This window comes from Pipistrellus hanaki (assembly GCF_964339955.1).
Source record: "Pipistrellus hanaki genome assembly, chromosome: 2".
NCBI classification, from domain to species: Eukaryota; Metazoa; Chordata; class Mammalia; order Chiroptera; family Vespertilionidae; genus Pipistrellus; species Pipistrellus hanaki.
In genome coordinates, this window is record NC_140504.1 from 121,030,514 (window position 1) to 121,050,115 (window position 19,602).

The window sequence follows — 19,602 nt, forward strand, 5'->3', positions numbered from 1 at the left end:
CTGGGATATAAGATGGGGAGAGTATCTTAAGTGAGATAGGGAGTCTCACGTTGGGAATACCAACTTTTAGGAGAGCAGGAAGATATTTGGTGAGGAAGCTTATAGGCAAGAAGCTGGAAGTATCCTCGAGTCCGTCTGTAAGTATTTTCTGTATGTTCTCACGGTGCTGAGGCAGGCCTTGTGGGGGAGACAACTCAACATGATGATTATGGCCTCGAGGAATTTGCAGTTAAGCAGGGTGGGATGGGGAATCCAGGATGCCAAGCACATGCATTCACCACTGAAATAGTGGTATTTTATTATGGTAGGTATTATCATGGGATTTGAAGGCACCAAGGCTCAGAAAAGTCAACTATTTTCCCCAACTTCTATATAAATTGTGAGTGTGGAGTCAGGGTTTGGATTCACATCTGGTTGGCTTCTGAAGCTTATGCTCTTCCCAGCATTCCATACTCATGGAAACAAAAGCCAAGAGGACAGATAAAGGAGAGAGTGATGGAATGCCATGTAGGACTGACGTGGCCTGCAATGGGGACCTTAAATAATGTAATCAGCCCAGGGCCTGAGAGAGAAGAGGAAACCTTTTAGGAGAACTAGGAAGTGATGTTCCAGTAAGTTCTAAAGCCACGAAGAACAACATATTTATTCCATAATAGCAGGAAGAAGGAGATATTTTTAGGTAGAGTTTAAGGAGAAGCTTAGGAGTAGGAAGAAAAGTGTGCTGGCGGCCAATGCCAGAGACTTAATTCAAGAAATGAAAATTATTCCTTGTGGGGCGCCTTCTTTTTAGCCTCATCCTAATTCAACAGAGGGCGGGAGACCCACCGCAGGAGAGGGTTCCCTCTCAGGGACAGGATCTGAGCAAACCCAGCTTCCTCACAGTCCTGCTCAGAGCCACAGCCTCAGGAGGATGTTCAGGGTCCCCAGAGCAAGGGGCCCTTTCTCAGAAATCCTAATGGCGCAGGTTGCGAACTTCTGGGAGGAAGGTGAGGGAGCCAGGTGGTTCTGTTTTCTTTTTGAAATCCTGGCCAGTTTCAATTTACATAACACAGCTTAATCTACAGGGACAGGAGCCAGGAGGCAGGTCCTGTCCCTTATTTTTCTCTCCAAGACACGGAAACCTTTATTTTCTCCCTATACTGCAAACCAGTGCTGTTAAATAATATTGGATAATTGCACCTGTCGTCCTCTCCATATTGTGCTGAGGAAAAATAATTGCTGGTTTTCTGCTCTGCAGTTTAGCTGTGACTCCGTCATTTGACTCCGAGCATGTCATTTTCTCCCATTTTATACTGTGTATAGTCGAGCTCTGTGAAAGGACTCACCCATAGCGGCCCCGCGTGTGTGAGTGGGCGCGGGCCTCATTCAGCAACGATTTCTAATTTATACAGCATTGAAAATCCACAGCTATAAATAAACAGTTCTGGCTGGCTTGGCTGCCTACTCAAATGCTTTATTTAAAAAAAAAAAAAAAAGAAGAAGAAGAAGAAGAACTGCCAACTGCATGAGAAAGAAGAGCAATGTCTGGATGTAGATTCTGGTTTCTGACTTTTGGCCCTCTGAGGGGGAGAGCAGGTTAGGGATGGGAGACCTGGCCTCACCTCACTCCTTCCTCCCTCCTCCCCCAGCACACCCTCCTCCCTCCCCTCCCCCCCCACACACTCTCCCTGTGCAGGCACAACGTGTTTGGGGATTATTACAGTATATGAAACTGACTTCCTGTTATGACAAGTATTGCGAGGAGGTGCAGAGGAGCTGGAAATAGCTTGAAAAATGTATGACTCTCCTGGGGAGTGGGTGGGTAGAGCTAATGTTTTGTTTAGGCAAACAAGACAAATCTCCCCAAATTCAAAATTAGCGTCACATGTGAGACCGGCCTCCAGAACATGCACTTGGGGATGGAGCAGTGAGGTCCCTGAAGCGGGGGGGGGGGTGGGGGTGGGGGGTCGCTCCTCCCTCTACCTGCATGCATGGGTGAGAGTTTCCACCAAGTTAGGGTCCCCTGTCCTCTTTTATTTTTTTATCCAGCCTTGCAGATATACTTACATTTTTGCTTTTTTAAATAAAGGCTTTTGCATAACCATTTATTGCTTTGCTCTGGGATAAAAAGGAAGATTGGCTCAGGAATCAACCATCTGTGTGGCCTTGGCCCTGTCTTTTCCCTTCTCTGAACCTACCGCTGAACTGGAATCAGCTTGTACAGGTTTACAAGGACCAACTGGTGGTTTATATCTCTTCCCAACTCTGCATTCAGTGACCTGTTGACAGCTTGGAAAAAGGCCATGGCAAAGTATTTACACCAGGAAAATGGGCAAACACTATAAATAAGAACCTTAAAATTTTTTTCCAGATAGTTGTGTGTTTTTCTTTAAGAATAGTTTATTGATTTCTAGAGTAAGAGGAAGGAAGAGGAAGAGAGACACTGATGTAAGAGCACAACATCAATTGGCTGCCTCCTGCATACCTCCCACTGGTGATGGAGCCCCAAACCCCTAGATTATGCCTTTGACTGGGAATTAAACTGGCAACCTCGTGAGGCACAGGACAACAGCCAACCAACTGAGCCACACTAGCCAGGCCTAGCAAGTTGATTTTAAAACATTTATCAGGATACCAATATCAGAAACTCAGTATATTCACTTGTAAAATGAGAACAATAATGCATTTTCTACTTACGATTTTTGTGAGGATAAAATGAGATCACGGAGGTGAGTGTGGCTATAAATTACATGACATGATACAAATGTTATTGCTGGATATATGCATCCCTGTTCACAATTTACAAAAGCTAAGAGTTGGAAACAGCTTAAGTGCCCATCTGCAGATGAGTGGATTAGAAAACTGTGGTACATCTCCACAATGGAATACTACACTGCTGTAAAAAAGAAGGAATTCTTACCATTTGCAACAGCATGGATGAAACTGGAGCGTATTATGCTAAATGAAATAAGTCAGTCAGTGAAAGATAAATACCACATGATCTCACTCATTTGTGGAATATAAAGAACATTATAAACTGATGAACAAAAGTAGATACAGAGGCAAAGAAGCATCAAACAGACCATCAAACTACAGCGGGAAGGTAGGGGAGGGCTGTGGCAGGGGGAGGTAAGATATCAACTGAAGGACTTATATTAATACATATAGGCATAACCAATTGATGCAAGATACTCGGGGGAGAGAGGGTGAGGGCATGTGCCGGGGGATAGGGGAGACTGGGGGGGGGGGAGGGTTGTCAATGGGGAAAAAAAGGAGACATATGTACTACTATTTGTAATCCTTTACATGATAAAATAAAATTTAAAAAATATATTATTGCTGGTATGTAATCATTTCTATATATATTTTTTACATACTAATAGCTCAACACAACCTGATATGGGCACTGCATACCTTTTAATGAATATTTAATCAATATTCTTCATGGGTGTTTTGTTGCCGTTCTTTTTCAATGCTACAGCAGCACCAAGAAATCATGTGTGCTTGTGTATGTGCTCAATAGGAAATGAATCTGAGGTAGTTCTGGTGTCGGAATAGATACTGTACCACGGCCAGTCATGTAGCAATCAAGGCTTACTTTGGTTCTAGGGACAGTAAAGCCACAAATGAAAATCTGCAGGCTCGCCGAAACCAGTTTGGCTCAGTGGTAGAGTATCGGTCTGCGAACTGAAAGGTCCCAGGTTCGATTCCGGTCAGGGGCATGTACGTTGGTTGCGGGCACATCCCTGGTGGGGGGTGTGCAAGAGGCACCTGGTAGATGTTTCTCTCTCATCGACGTTTCCAGCTCTCCTCCTTCCTCTCTGTAAAAAATCAATAAAATATATTTTTTAAAAATCTTAAAAAAAAAAAAAAAGAAAATCTGCAGGCTCATTCCAGCCAAGAGCTTGCTATGACTGTTAGAAGTATGCAGCCAGAGTCATCTTTGGGGTGTGGAAAATTTGGGTGATCCCTTGCAGGCTTCAGATTTGGGGAATTTCCACTGTGCCAACTGCTTCCGTGCTCTTGCAGAGACCAGGTGCTTGGAGCAGTTAAGAAGCAGCAGGTATAGGAAAAGAGGGGGTGTCCCAGCTCAATCCAGAAGGATTTGAGGCTCCTATTTACATGAGAGTAGAGGAGTAGGGATCAGGCAGGTTTCCTGGTGTCTGTCCTAGTCTTCCCTTATACTGCTGACTTACTGGTATAGTCTGCTCTCTTCCCCAACCCTGCAAGACCACTCTAAGTATTTTTGAGGCATTTTTAGAGTTGGAACAGATATTGCACAATGGTCAGTTATGCAGCAATCAAGATTTAATTTGGCCCCAGATACAGTGTTACCAGGTTTTACCCATTTTCACCAAATTTCTTCTGTATCATGTTTGGTTGTAAAGCTCAAGTACTATTTATTCTGGTGCCCACACCCCAATGCCCCTGGGCCTTTGACACACCACTAGATTTGACTATCTTTACCCACCATGTATTTCTTTACAAAAACAGACCTGGAAAATTCCATTAGGAAAATCGAAGCAGGGTTCATGAATGTGCTTGCTGACAATCAGCTTTGTTAAATCATAAACTAACTTAGCAAAGTACTTTGTACCAAAGCAATCTCAGCAGTCCTCATAATTATATCACTTCCCACTTAGACTGTTCCTCAAGTAAAATGTACAACATTTATTTGACAAGTTAATCAATACTTGAATGGAAGAGGTTTGGACAATGTCATTATGTTCAGTGTTTAGATATGCCCTGAATGCTGCTCACATGGGGGAAAGATTTCCTAATATTTTTATAACTGATTTTCTCATTGCCCCAAATAATTTGCCACTATACCATATCAGGTAGAATTTCCCTGCACACCTGTCTAGATTGAGGGGGGGAAATAGACGAGAAATCCATGAAAATAACTAGCTTATGAAAATGCTTGTTTTTAGGAAAGTTGGGATTATTAAAAACATGACACAGGATTGAAAGTTAAAAGATTTGGGAGACAAAAGCTCCTGACTCAGTTCTGACACTAACTCTGGCCTCATGCAGGTAACTTCTCATCTACATCCTTGGCAACCTCCTCTGTAAAGTGAAGATTTTGGATGATCTTAAATTCTTTCTCTGTCTAAACATTCTCTGACTCTGAGTTTATGAGTTTCTTTGGCTTCTGGGCAGATTTTGACCACAGACCATACTCTACAGAGTTCAGACAAAGGTCACAAATTCTGAGACAGCAGGAGTTAATTTTGTATGGCCTTTTAAAACCCAAGAGTCCTCAGATTGAGCTACCTTCATACCCTATTCTTAATTTAAATATTGTTTTCTGTCCTTTTTACTTTCCTATGTTTCTCTACCACCTCCCTACACCAAAAAGAAAAAAAAAAATCCACATAAAAAAACCAAAAAAAAAAAAAAATAAAACCAAAAAGATGGAAAAAGAACACCCTCTTGTGCTTTCTTTCTTTTTCTTGGAAAACAGCATACAATCACTTCTTCTTCTTTGGCTGCCTCATGTCACCTGTGCAAACAAGAACAGAAAGAGACTTAAGACTTCAGGGTTTCCCTGATGGGTTCTTATGTAGGTTGACATTCACCCTGACTTCAGGCAGTGGAAAGTCAAGGACTTTTAGTAAGGCAAAAGGATGTCCTTCAAGGAGTTCTAAAAACATACCACCACTATCAAAACAGCAAGAAACCACTCTGCTGTCCCCTGTTAGTGTTTAGCTCATAGCCAGCCAGTTGACCAATGATGCCCTTGGACTTCATGTGGTTTTGTATATCTAACATGAGCCAATGATTGCTGTTGCTTTTGGCCACATGTTCCCAGAGCTATACACAATCCATCAACAAACTTGGAGGCTTTACATATGGAGACAAAGAGACCACATCAAATTAGAGAGGAAATGAAAGAGTGAATATTCACCTAATTAGGGGTCATTTTGTGACCTCTCACTAAATCAACTTATCAACCAGGGAAGAAAAGTACTTACATATTGATTAGTTTTTAATAAGCTCATAAAAGGTCTTTATTCAGCTGAAATTATAGCCTTAGACTACTAGAATGACTTCCATTTACCCAAACAAGTTGTTACCTCCATATTTAATGATCATAAATCTTTGCATAAGCTTTGAAACTTTACTAACTCATTATCCTGTCTATTGGTAAATGCTACCAATCCTACTTTGAAAACTTTTCAACTCAGTCTCTGCTTGTTCCTTCTGGAAGTTAGAGCCCTGTTAGATCTGGTTCTGTGGTACCATAGCAGCCTCATGCTCCTAATTTCAGGCTTTAAACCCTGACTCCCCCCAAGCCCTTAAATTATATCCTTAGCAGTAATCTCTAAATCTTTTCCTAACTTATGTCATTGGAACACCCCTTCTCAGAGGCTTTAGTAACTGATAACTTGAAGTACTGCTATGGCCTGGTCATCACACTGATTTTCTAGGACAGCCAGTTCCTAATCACAACAGCTGTCATGGCCATCCATGCATTGGTGTCTCTCCACATTCTTAAGGACAGTCCTCGTCCTGTTCTTGTCATCCTCATCAGTTCAGACTGCCTCCAGTCACTCCAGCAGTCTTACAAATTTATCCAGCTTTACAGGGTTCCTGTTCTTCTCATTTATGCTTCCACTTACTATTTATTTTTTATGTGAATTCCTCCTCCCCAATTTGGTTATCTATATTAGGTCTATAAGTACAAATACCATCTCTTTTCTGAAGTATATACTTTGGGCTGTTAATGAATAAATTTTCAACTAAATAACACATTTATTTCCTCAGGTTCAAGGGCTTGGCCAATATAAACTTTTCAAATTTGTTCCCCTTGTAGTCATTCTGAGGGCTCCTAAAGCTTTCATTACCCATATTGTTTACCAACCCCCAGTGCTTTGAGTCTAACTATAATCATAACCTCACTCCCTCAACCCCAGGTGCCAAGGATTGGAGACTCCATCTTTATTTAAGAAACAACAGAATATGAAGGCTTAGAGAGAAGCAGCAGAAGAAGGATTGGATGTAGTTGTGGGAGTTCCTCTGAGAACAGGTGGCTCATTGCACTGGATCAGAGTCTCCCACATCCAACTCCAAGCAGCTAGATGGAGCACTAAGGAATTCTCACATACCTATCACTGTGCTAGAGAAGGCATGCCCCCCCCCTCCCCCCGCCGAAAATATATCTGCATGGAGTTCCAATAGTCATTTCATTCTCTAGAGACTTACATGATGTGAATATAACAGAAACAATGTTTTCTTTTTGTTTTATAAGTGAGGGTGGGCTCTTAGTCTTGAATTCTCATGGGGCTGAGCAGTTTCTAGACTTCTTCAGAATTCCTCTCTTACCATATTTCCATAGTTCCAGAGATAAGGAAACTGTTGACTTAATAATAGATCATATAATCTTACCCAAACAAAGTTCACAAAATGGATTTCAAACTCTGAATTCCCAACATAATTGGGAAATTATGTTGTTTGTTATCACCCTTTTCTTCATTTATGGGAGTTTTTCTGAATGGAACAGTTCCTAATTTGTGGTTAGGGAGTTAGGTCCACTTTTGTCTTTAGTCCTTTCTTTATCCTCGTTATATAGTACCAAGGAGTAGAGATATTTTAGGCCAAAATTAAATGTTCTTCTGCAAAATCCAAATGTTTTCTGCTGGTATGATAAAAAAAAAATAACACAAAAAAAACCCCAAAAACATTTTTTAATCAATATCACTATGTATATTATATATAATTACACATCTTATTATTTAAGTAGTCAGGACATGAGCTAAGTAAAAACATACTGTTCACAAAGATTTACACTATGTATCTAAAACCACAAAAGCTACTGCTAGACTTCAAATTAAAAATTTGAAGAATATTTGCCTAGTTTCAGCAGGTTGGCTTGGAAAAGGGCAAAATAGCAGATGGTTAGAGGGATATGAGGTGTTAGAGGAATGAGATTTGAGCACCAATGAGTACAGTCACAGTGCAAAAGTAGCAGGAAGTAGATGGAGTTGAGTTTGGCTGGAGAAACCTTGAAGGTAAAGAGGCAGAGGAAGAGGGATAAGGAATAATCTAGAGTAGACTATTTAGGGGAAAAAAGTTAGGACAACAAAGACAAAAAAAGCTTTAGAAATACTTAAAGAGTAATGTCATGATAAGATCCTTTTGTTATGAAATGATCAGGGACAACATGCAAGGCAATCTTTATAAAGTATTTCTTCATGGATAAAACCAAGAAGGTAGACTAGATGGCTTTTAAACAGCTTTTAACAATGAAAATCTCCTTTAAGACAAACAAGCAAACAAAAAACAACAAATTGCTCTAGAGCAAAGAGTATTAAAGGAAGGTTTTAATGTCATTCTGCCCAAGATACTATCACCCTGTCACTTGGCCAGATTGAACTTTTCATCTCCTAAACTTTCCTTAGGAGGGGAAGGATCTCTGGTCTCAGGCCTCAGAACATATCCCGCAAGGATGTAAGGAGAGTGGCCATGGGCTTCCAAACAAAAATGGCAGGTCTCCAATATGTAGTAGGTGTGGCCAGAGCAGCAATCAGCTTATTGTCCAGAACTCTCAATTGGGCTATACTGGCCTCAGGATTTCAGAAACATAGATTCCAACAATTCTAGCTTGAATTGCTTGTTCTCCTATTTCACTCATTAAGTTCTTCAGGAACTGCACCATCTCTGTCAATTTGCATTCAGTTAGATGGTTGTTACTTTTCATCGCCTTGCCTGGGGGAATTGGTAATTTATGAAAAAAATAGAAGGGGGGAATTGGAACATCAACATAGACAAGAAGGTTTCTGATATTTTTCTGGAGGAGAATGAGATTAACTGCAATAGTGACTAACTGTATGTGCCAAGCCCTGTTCTTGGCCCTTAACACTACACAAGTCATTTAGAGTTCTCCAGGCTCCTAGGAGGTGAGTACTAATATTGGCTTCATGATGCTCAAGTGAAAACTGAAACAAAATTACATCAAGTCTTTTTGCAGTGTTACACGTCTGTGAGTGGTAAAAACAAAATAGGAACCCATGCAGTCTGGCACAGAACTTTTCCCCTAACCACTGCTTCCCATCACGTCACCAATGCACTCCTTTGAATTTCTGTTCTCATTCAAGGAATCTCAGACTGCGGAAGGATATTAGACAGTAGGGTTAACCCTGGATTTTAACAGAGTAGATCCAGAACAGGTTTGGAGAGGAACCCAAGATAGAGAATCCACATAATTGACTGTCCAAGCATAGACAATATTATACTATGTGCCCGTTGGCACAGCAGGCATTAGCCAGAACCCAACTGAGATGTGCAGCTGCCCTAGTTAGAGGTAATCTAATGGTATTGACACAAGTCATATAGTTGAGGGAAGCCTTAGAGTAGGGGTGTCGAACTCAATCAGAGAAGGGGCCAAAATCTAAAATCCAGCCTAAATCGCGGGCCGAATGGTTTACTGAACAGTCATAAACTGACAATGTCATAAACTGACAGCGGAGTGCAGTGATGACAGCGCGGTGAGGGCCACATTGCAAGGCCTGGCGGGCTGGATTTGGCCAGCGGGCCTTGTGTTTGACACATGTGCCTTAGAGTGTTTTAAGCCCACTAGGACATGAGAACATGTGTTTGCATAGATAGCTCTGTTTAGTTTTAGACAATTTATTAATAAAAGTGTTCACTGCCATTGAAATTTTAAGTAATCTACTCTCTTAATGTCTACTCAACCTTTTGTAATTAAGATCTGTTCAGAATTTAACACATTATGATCCTATTCTGATGCCATATAGCATGAGTGAGTTTTCACTCATTCGATTTTTAAGGAGTTAGAAATCTAGAGAGAGGAGAGACATAGTAGTCTCTATCCACTTACAATAGTTTATCCCTTATATAAACATTCACATATGCACATGTAAATGAAGGCCCACATGGTGATGCTGGCCTGTTTGCTCAGTGGGACCTAATTGTAATGAAAAAATGGATCTAGTACTTAAACAACAAGGCTTATTAAAAAGAGCTTGGTGTTGAAAATAATGACTCAATATTAAATATTGTGAAATTTTTTTTTTTTTAATTCAATGGATGTTTCAAAGTCTTTGTTTAACAATTTCAAAATCAATCGTTATTGAAGAGAGATCCAAGATGGCTGCTCAGGTAGACACCTAACCGCAGCAGCATACAACAATTTCAATGGAATACAACTAAAATGTAGAGTGGACATCGCCCAGAGCTACAGGTAGTCGACTGACTGAAAATTCCACAACAAGAAGGAAAGAGAAAACCAGAAGGAAAATCAGAGGAGCTGAAAAAAGCCTAAGGTACAGAGACATGCTGCGCGCTCGCACGAGTGCTCGCACACACGCGCGGAGAGGTCGCAGCCAGAGAGGAGGAGAAGGCTGGGTGCCTGCCTGGCGTTCCCTAGCAGGAAGGAAATAAAACCCCCAGCCTGGGCTGAACCCCTGAACCAGCAGAGCTGAGCCCCAGTTATGGGCCAGGCCCTGGGGACCCAGGCTCGGGCAGGGGGAGATGGAGCTGTGAGGTGGAATCCCAGGGGAGCGGCGAAAAGCAGGGCCCCCGGAGTCGCGCACATTACTTGCAGAGGACAGAATGTTGACTCTGATGCTGGATTGCCCTAGCGCAGGGGTCCTCAAACTTTTTAAAGTGGGGGACAGATCACGGTCCCTCAGAGAGCTGGAGGGCCAGACTATATGAACTACTAATTCCTACTGTAACACCTCGGCTGCACTCACTGCCCAAAAAACCTGGCGGGCCGGATCAGACTCCTCTGCGGGCCGCATGTGGCCCATGGGCCGTAGTTTGAAGACCCCTGCCCTAGCGGGAAGAAACAAAGCCTCCGGCGGTGCTGAGCCCACTCCCGACCGCCCCGAACTCCAGTTCTGGGCCAATCCCTGGGGACCCAACCTCAAGCAGAGGGAGACGGGGCTGTGAGGTGGTGTCCTGGGAGAGCAGCGAAAGGCCGAGCCCCCGGAGTCGCAGGAAGGAATGTTGACTCTGATGCGGGGTTGCACTGGAGGGAAGGAAACAGGAGCCCCGGCCGGCTCAGGCAGGGGGAGATGGGGCTGTGTGGCAGAATCCCAAGGGAGCAGCAAAAAGCGGAGCCCACGGAGTCGCGCACAGATGCGCACATTGCCCGCAGAGGACAGAATGTTGACTCTGATGCTGTATTGCCCTGGCGGGAAGAAACAAAATTTCTGGCGATGCTGAGCCCCACTCCCGACTGCCCTGAACTCCAGCTCTAGCCCAATCCCTGGGGACCCAGGCTCAAGCAGAGGGAGACGGGGCTGTGAGGTGGAGTCCTGGGGGAGTGGCGAAAAGTGGAGCCCCCGGAGTCGCGCACATTGTGCGCAGAGGACAGTCTGTTGAGTCTGATGCTAGACTCCCCTAGCGGGAAGGAGAAAAAAAGCTCCAGACTGGAGGAACACGACGAGGAGCAGGAGCCCCTGCCGGACACCGGCCAGCCAGGCTCCAGCAAGGAACTGGGCGACGGGGCCCCTGGGGGGGGGGGCGGTGCCCCTGAGCCTTCGACCGCTGAGCGCGGGCAATGGAGCCGAGGCCGGGGGCTGCTTCCTAGGCGGCGGTGCTGAAGCAGTGCAGGAGCCCGCAGAGAACAAAGGGGTGCCACAGGCCAACCTGCTGAGCTTCCAGGACAAGGAGGAAGAAACCAAAGAAGTTCTCAATGTGAAGAAATCAAGGGAGAGCAAAAGATAGTAAAATTACTTAAGAAAGAACACAAAGAAGATCTTGAAAAATCAAAGACTAAGTCAGAACTCAACTCAGCAGCCAACATTGCAACATAAATGAGTTTTGGTTTTTTTTTTAAAAAAAAAAAAAAAAAAAGGACAGAATGTTGGAACGGCAGCGGCCAGGCCTAGATTGGCCAGGCACAAGGCAGTGGCAGCCGGGCCTGGAGCAGCAACAACCAGGCCCCAGAGCAGCAGCAGCCAGAACCAGAGCAGCAACAGCCAGGCCTGGAGCAGCCAGACCTGGGGCAGTGGCAGCCAGGCCTGAGGCGGAGGCGGCCAAGCCCAGGGTGGCCAGTCCAGGAACACCCAGACCCAGAGTGGCCGGGCCCGGAGAAGCCGGGCCCAGAGCAGCCGGGTCGGGAGCAGCCAGGCCCAGAACAGCAGTAGCCAAGCCCGGAGCATCCAGGCTGGGAGCGGCCAGGCTCAGAGCTGCCAGGCCCGGGGCAGCCGGGCCCAGAGCAGCCGGGTCAGGTGCGGCCAGGCCCAGAGCAGCAGCTGCCAGGCGGGGAGCGGCCAGGCCCAGAGCAGCCAGGTCGGGTGCGGCCAGGCCCGGAGCAGCAGCTGCCAGGCTGGGAGCGGCCAGGCCCGGAGCGGCTGGGCCCAGAGCAGCCGGACCAGAGCAGCCAGGTTGGGTGTGGCCAGGCCCGGAGCAGCAGCAGCCAAGCCCGGAGCAACCAGGTCGGGAGCGGCAGTGGCCAGACCTGGAGCAGCTGGTTGTGGAACGGACCAGAGCAACAGAGGCCAGTCCCGGAGCAGCCAGGCCCGGAACAGCTCGCTCCTCGCCTGCCCCTGCCCCAAGGCTGCCTCTCAGACATGGCTGGAAACTTTTGCGGGAACTTGAGGGTCTGCTGAATCAAGTGATGAAGGCTTAGATCTGGATATGTTGAGTTAGTATAGCGCTGGGGTGTTGATCTGTGAGTGCCTTGTGCGGGGCCTGGATGAGGTTGGTTGACCTATTTCGAAATGTCTTTTGTGTGAAGTGTATCTTTGGGCATGTGGAGGTATTATTGATATGAGAAAATGCTAAGTAACTGATTTACTATCTGGAAAGGGATTTACTATCGGGGAAAGGGAGGGAGGAAGAGACTGAACATAAACTGTGCACCTATGGATGAGGACAATGGGGGAGGGGAAGGGGGCGGAGGGTGGGTGGGAACCTGGTGGAGGGGGGAAGAAATGAGGAACCTTTGTAATAATATGAACAATAAAGATTGATTTAAAAATAAATAAATAAATAAATAAATAAAATAAAATAAAAAAAAATCAATCGTTATTGAACTAAATACTTTTGATTAAAAAAAGTTATTGTTGCCGAAACCGGTTTGGCTCAGTGGTAGAGCGTTGGTCTGCGGACTGAAAGGTCCCAGGTTCGATTCGGATCAAGGGCATGTACATTGGTTGCGGGCACATCCTCGATAGGGGGTATGCAAGAGGCAGCTGGTTGATGTTTCTCTCTCATCGATGTTTCTAGCTCTCTATTTCTCTCTCCCTTCCTCTCTGTAAAGAAATCAATAAAATATATTTTAAAAAAAGTTATTATTTTCTACGCTCAATTTTTTTTTGTCTGTACATTTTTATCTGTCAAATTTTATATGGATTTGTTTCTTTCTTCTTTTCTTTTATTTTTATAAAGATAGATTTGGGGAAGGCATCAGAAATCTTTATCCTGATTTTTAAGGAGCCAAAATAAGTTAGAATTAGATATCAACACATTTGAAATGTTAACACTTTTTTTTTTCTCCTGGAGTTTTCTGTGATTTAGAGTCTGATGTTGGGATTAATTTTTAGTATTCCATTTTTTAAGTGTTTTCAAGGAGGTTATTACCTTTGGGACTTTCTTAATCAGTTAAATTCTTCACAAGTAGAAAGCATGAACAAATTGCTTATCCAGGGTCCCAATATCCTCTCAAAAATATACTCTTTTGTACTGAGCCTTCTGAAACTGTTGTATTGTGTGATTTTTTCATACACAGTTTATGTTTTCACACCAGTTCATAAATTGGGTGGAAGTTGCCACTTCTGTCGCTTCTATTTTGATTTAACAGAATGGCATGTGGGTGTGTGACGTGGGGGACTGTATGTGACTCTTGCCTTCCTTATATACAAAATCAGGGTAGAGTTCCTGTACTTCTCCTCGGGTGGGGAAAAAATCGTGGGTATTGTGCAATTTTGACTTTTTGGTGGTTAATTTTCCAACAAAATAATATTTTGGGCATTGGGGTGGTGGGGAAAGCAGGGAGGAGAATGAAACTTTCCATTTAAAAATCAACTACTTTAAGATTATTTTTTCTTATGAAGAAGCAACATGGTTCTACCGACCTATAATTAGAAAGCTTAGCTTGCTGACATATTCTCATTGCCCAAGATCCTGTCTAAATGAGAATTTCAATCTCAAGTACAGGATGTGATCTTATCTGGTAAATGCTTCACTAAAGGTTGAAAAGCAACCTAATGCGAAAGGGATGGGAACTCATCCCGGAAGGCACTGCTGAGCTTGGAAAAGCTAAAAGGGTCATTTCCTTTAAACCAAACCAAAGCAAAACAAACAACAAAAAACCTTGACATTTAAACATATTGTATCCTTCAAGCCCTTACTTAAGGGAGGATGACCCCGATTCATTTTTTTATGCCAGGCCTGGTGACACCTTGCTCTCTGGGTCCTAAATTCTCTAAAGATCATTTCTAGCCTTAAAGGTTTGTGGGAGGAGAGGAGATAATGTGATGGGATTCTTTGAGAAAGTATGAACTTCCCTAGGCTTTTCCTTTGCTTATCTTGATAAGACCCATCTGAGTCTTTGGCACAAGCATCAAGGTCACTGCTTTCTGCTTTCTGCTTTGAACTAATTTCTCTTGTTTCTAGGAGGAATGGACAAAGGACAAGGAAGAAGAGTCTGCAGGTAAAATAGAAATAAACTGACCCCATTGTGAGTGGTTGAGCTTCTCTCCAAGTAGGTAGATGCTGGCAATACAGATGTAGCTGAGCGAAAAGAAGGCTGCTAGACCCACTGGGCTGAGTTTGGCAAACACAGGATATACCCACGTACCAGTCTCAGAGTAGATCCAAATGACCCTGCAGAAAATGACAAGCCACAATGATTAGGACAGTAGAAAGAAAAGCTATGTTTTATTTATTTATTTATTTATTTATTTATTTATTTATTATTTTCTTTATTGATTAAGGTATTACATATGTGTCCTTAACCCTCCATTGCCCCCCCACCTCCCCACTCATGCCCCCTAGTGTCTGTGTCCTTTGATTATGCTTATATACATGCATACAAGTCCTACAAGGTTGATCTCTCCCCCTCCCCCTCACACTCCCCTTCCTTTCTCTGAGGTCTGATCAATGCTTCTCTGTCTCTGGATCTGTTTTTTGTTCATCAGTTTATGTTGTTCAATATCAATGAATTCTAGAGCCCAGGCAAACAAACAAACAAAAAAACTCATAGGGGATATTATTCAATAGCTTGGGTGTTCCAAAAACCTACAGAAGTGAGTCTTTTCTAGATAGATTTGATTCAATGAGACATCCTATTTCATGGGCTGGGCTTGGCTATTTTACCTAATCTATCAAATTCAATTATGGTGAAAAAATGTGGGAAGACATTGAATATACCATTAGTCAAAGACAATATTTGAGAACATGAGTCATTCCTTTCTCTGAGAGGTATAACCTGCTGAAACATTGAGCCTACTCTCAGCCAGACAGGTGGGCTTTATATTTCTGTACTTGAGTCATGTGTTGCTTTCTATTAGCTCTCCAAGCCTTTTGGGGTAGGAGAGACAAAGATTGAACAATATTGCTATAACACAATATGCCTTGATTTTCATTATCAACCTTGATTTTACTTCCTGGATATAGCCATGGATAGAGTGTTAAGTAGGAATGGATGGAATTACAGAAGGCTCAGATTTTGCTCATGTGAGGATAGAATATAAATCATTTCTGTAAGCCAAGAGAAGGAAAAAAATGCTAGAAGAGGAGTTACAATGTCTTAAGTTAAGCCTAAAAATGAAGTTCTCTGGAAATCAACTGCACTGGAAGATGCCAAAGTCTGAAATAACTTTTAAAATTAAATGTGGGGAGGTTGCCCTCAGTGCAGTAGGCAGTGCGTCAGTCCCATAAAATTAAATATGGGGAAGATGATGTATCAGCTACAGTTTATAACTGGTTTAGAGTACAGAATTTGGAACCAGACTTCCATGATTCAAATCACAGTTCTGACACCTATTAGTCATGCTGCCTTCAACAGTTTATTCAATCTCTGCCCCTGCCCTCATGTATAAAATTGGGGTACAAATATCATGCACCTTAGAAAGCCATAGTAAGGATTAAGGGAGTTAACACATAAAATAGAACATTGCCTGGCATATTGTAGTAATTTAATAACAGTTTAAAAACATCTTCTCTGGGGATCACACAGTGAGAGTCTTCTAAGAAACCTTTCTTTTGAGGCAGTTCATCTCTTTTAACCTAGGATAGGCTAGGTTATGCTTCATAAACAATATTCAAGTTATCAAAAGGTGGAAGAATGAAATTCTGTGCTTAATTAAACTTTCAGAAACCCAAATGTCATCTTGTTTCAAAAGTTGAAGTTTATCAAATGCATGTGGATGAGACAAGGACTAATATCAGGGCCAGGACTAGGATGAGGCATTAAATTTCAGGGGCTATCTCTGTGCATCAAAGGGTACAACAGAGTGAAAATGGAAGGTATGGAATGGGGAAAATGTTGGCAAATCATATATCTGATAAGAAATTAATATCCAAAAGATATAAAAACTCCTATAACTCAACAAACCTAATTAAAAATGGACACAGGATTTGAATAGGCATTTCTCCAAAAAAGATATGTAAATGGATAACAATCACATGAAAAGATTTGCATTTCCCCATAACATTATTAATCATTCAGTAAATGCAAATCAAAACTGCAATGAGATACCATTTCATACCCATTAGAATGGCTACTATCAAAACAGCAGAAAATATTAAGTGTAGAGGATGTGGAGAAGCTAGAACCTTTATGCACTATTGGTGAGTATGTAAAATGGTATAATTACTGTGGAAAACAATATGACAGCTACTCAAAAAAATTAAACATAGAATTACTGTATGATCCAGCAATTCTACTTCTGGATATATACTCAAAAGAGTTGAAAGCAAGGACTCAAATTGATACTTGTACACTTATGCTCCTAGCAGTATTATTCACAATAGCTAGAACATAGAAGAAACTCAGGAGTTCAACTATGGACAGATAAATAAAATGTGGTATATTTACACACAATGGAATATTTGGCCTTGAGAAAGAAGGAGATTCTGATATATCCTACAACATGAATGAAACTTGAGAATATTATGTGAAATAAGCCAGTCATAAATATTGTATAATATGATTCCACTTACAAGTCATCAAATTCATAGAGACACAAAGCAGAATGGTGGTGGCCAGTGCCTGGGTGGGGGAGGGGAAATGTAAAGTTACTGTTTAATGGGGACAGAATTTTCAGTTTGGGAAGCAAAAAGTTCTGGAGATGGATGGAGGTAATGGCTGCACAACAATGAGAATGAACTTGATGCCACAACACTATATACATAAAAATGGTTTTAAAATGAAAAATTTTATGTTATGTGTATTTTACCACACACACACACAAAAATAAAAAATAAATTAAGGAGGCATCAGGCCTGGCAGTGTGGCTTGGTGGCTGAGCATCAACCTATGAACCAGGAGGTCATGGTTTGATTCCTGGAGGAAAGGAGTGCTGGGATGCACATTCACAGGATTCTACTGTTGGAAGGTATGAGGAACACGAAATAGACAGCCCCAAGGAGCTAGGGTTAGGAGTTTGAGCTCAATGAGGACATCTGAATATATTCTAAACACTAGGATTAGTTCACTTTGTTTACTTTATGTACTTAAAATTAGGGCTTGCTAATTTCCATGCACATTTATATAAGATAGTCTATAAATAAGAACATTGCTCTACAGGCCTGGAAAGTTTCTGTTTATTTACTTCATTTTTGTTTCCTTCAGCATAAGGTTCTGGAAGGAAAGCTTCTGAAATAAGATAAGAAAGTCTGTACAAAGAAAGTTATAGGTGTAGTAACTGACAGTGAGAAAAGTAATGAGAATGCAAATAGGATATCAAACAAGAATGCAGTTATTTAATGAAGGGCAGTCAGCAGAGAAGCCTGAGTGAGGAGATGTCACTCAGTTGGTATTGCTTCTTTATGGATTGCCTGAATATATGTTCAAAGGAGAGAGAAATGGAGAAGGAGAGAAGCTGGGAGAGAAAAGGAAGAGAAGGAGGGGAGGGGCATAAAAGAGAAAAGGGGAGGAAGAGAGGCAAGGAAGAAAGGGAGGGAATGAGAGGGAAGGAGAGAGGGAGTGAGAGAGGGAGGGAGGTAAAGAAGGAAAGAGGGAAGAAAGAATGGAAGGAAGGAGGAAAGGAAAGACAGGGAGGGAGAGAAGGAGGGAGGGAGGGAGGGAGGAAGAACTGGCTTAGCAAGTCCAAAACGGAATGCCATTGTTCTGTCTCAGTCAGTGTCAGCTTTTTTGAGCCCCAGATGAGATCCCATCAAATCATATCTAAATGTTTCTCCAGTGCACTCATTTCATGATCTCAGTCTAGGCTCCTTCATCCCACCTGGGTTTCTGTAATTGTCTATTCACTGGGCTTTCTTGCTCCCTTTAATTCACTTTCTGCACCCTAAGCCCCGAGTAATCCAATACTCTTTCTAAAAGAGAGATGTGTTCATGGCACTCCCCTGATTCCAGTGGGTCCCTGTTGCTTTAGGAAAATATCCAAGCTCCTTCACCGAGCCTACCTGACCTCGCTCTGCCTACCCATCCACCCTTAGATCTGCAGTCCATCCATATTGAATCCCTTTCTGTTTCTTTGGTAGTAGTAGTAGTAGTAGTAGTAGTAGTAGTAGTAGTAGTAGCCCTGCTCAGGAATCTGTGCACCAGTAGCTCTCTGTGGGACCTGGGCGCCCCATACCCACTTCCCAGATTAATGATTCTCTCTCATCATTGATATTTCTCTCTCTCTTCTCTTCTTCTCTTCTCTTCTCTTCTCTTCTCTTCTCTTCTCTTCTCTTCTCTTCTCTTCTCTTCTCTTCTCTTCTCTTCTTCTCTTCTCTTCTCTTCTCTTCTCTTCTCTTCTCTTCTCTTCTCTTCTCTTCTCTTCTCTTCTCTTCCCTTCCCTTCCCTTCCCTTCCCTTCCCTTCCCTTCCCTTCCCTTCCCTTCCCTTCCCTTCCCTTCCCTTCCCTTCCCTTCCCTTCCCTTCTCTCTCTCTCTCTCTCTCTCTCTCTCTCTCTCTCTCTCTCTCTCTCTCTCTCTCTCCCCTACCTTCCTCTCTGAAATCAATAAAAATATATATTAAAAAAAAGAAAGTGCTGGCAATAGTAAAAGTTGGGATGGCAACCTCTTTATGGCATTTAAAACTGTTAGCAATCTCTCCCTGGAACATTCCCTTCTGGCTTGAAGCTTTCTCTTCCCTTCAGGGAGCATGAGGTTCTTATACATTCCTGATTTTCTACCATCTGATTATTCTTTGCTACTTTGCTGCTCCCTTACACATCCTGTCCCTTAGATGAGGACATTTCCCTAGCATTCTCTTCCCATGTTTCTCCCCTTCCTTTCTCTCTCTCTCTTTCTCTTCCCTCCTCCATCTCCCTTCTCCCACTCCTCTCACTACTCCAGCAATCTCATCTCACCAGGAAGGTTAAAATCCAAATCTCTTCAGCCAGGTTTGATTAACCAAATGGAAGTTTCTCTGAGTAGGTGGTTCTCAGCCTTGACTGATGATTAAATTGCCTTGGGAGCTTTAAGATTCTGATGCCCATGACATATCTGAACCAATTTAATCAGAATCTTTTGA

The 19,602-nt window shown here is 42.8% G+C and overlaps 1 protein-coding gene across 2 annotated transcripts in view; it reads right to left on the reverse strand.

Moving 5' to 3' along the window:
- Positions 1–2,084: 2,084 nt before the first annotated feature.
- ADTRP (androgen dependent TFPI regulating protein) overlaps positions 2,085–19,602 on the reverse strand; it is an 87,010-nt gene continuing 69,492 nt past the window's right edge. Inside the window, exons 5-6 of one of the 2 annotated variants that reach the window (XM_084872763.1) lie at positions 14,630–14,781; positions 2,085–5,482 (exon numbers count right to left, since the gene is read on the reverse strand). In XM_084872763.1, coding sequence (XP_084728889.1) covers positions 5,451–5,482; positions 14,630–14,781 — 184 coding nt within the window. In that variant the 3' untranslated portion in view covers positions 2,085–5,450. The remainder of the gene's footprint in view (positions 5,483–14,629; positions 14,782–19,602) is intronic. The other variant, XM_084872762.1, reaches the window with a different exon arrangement.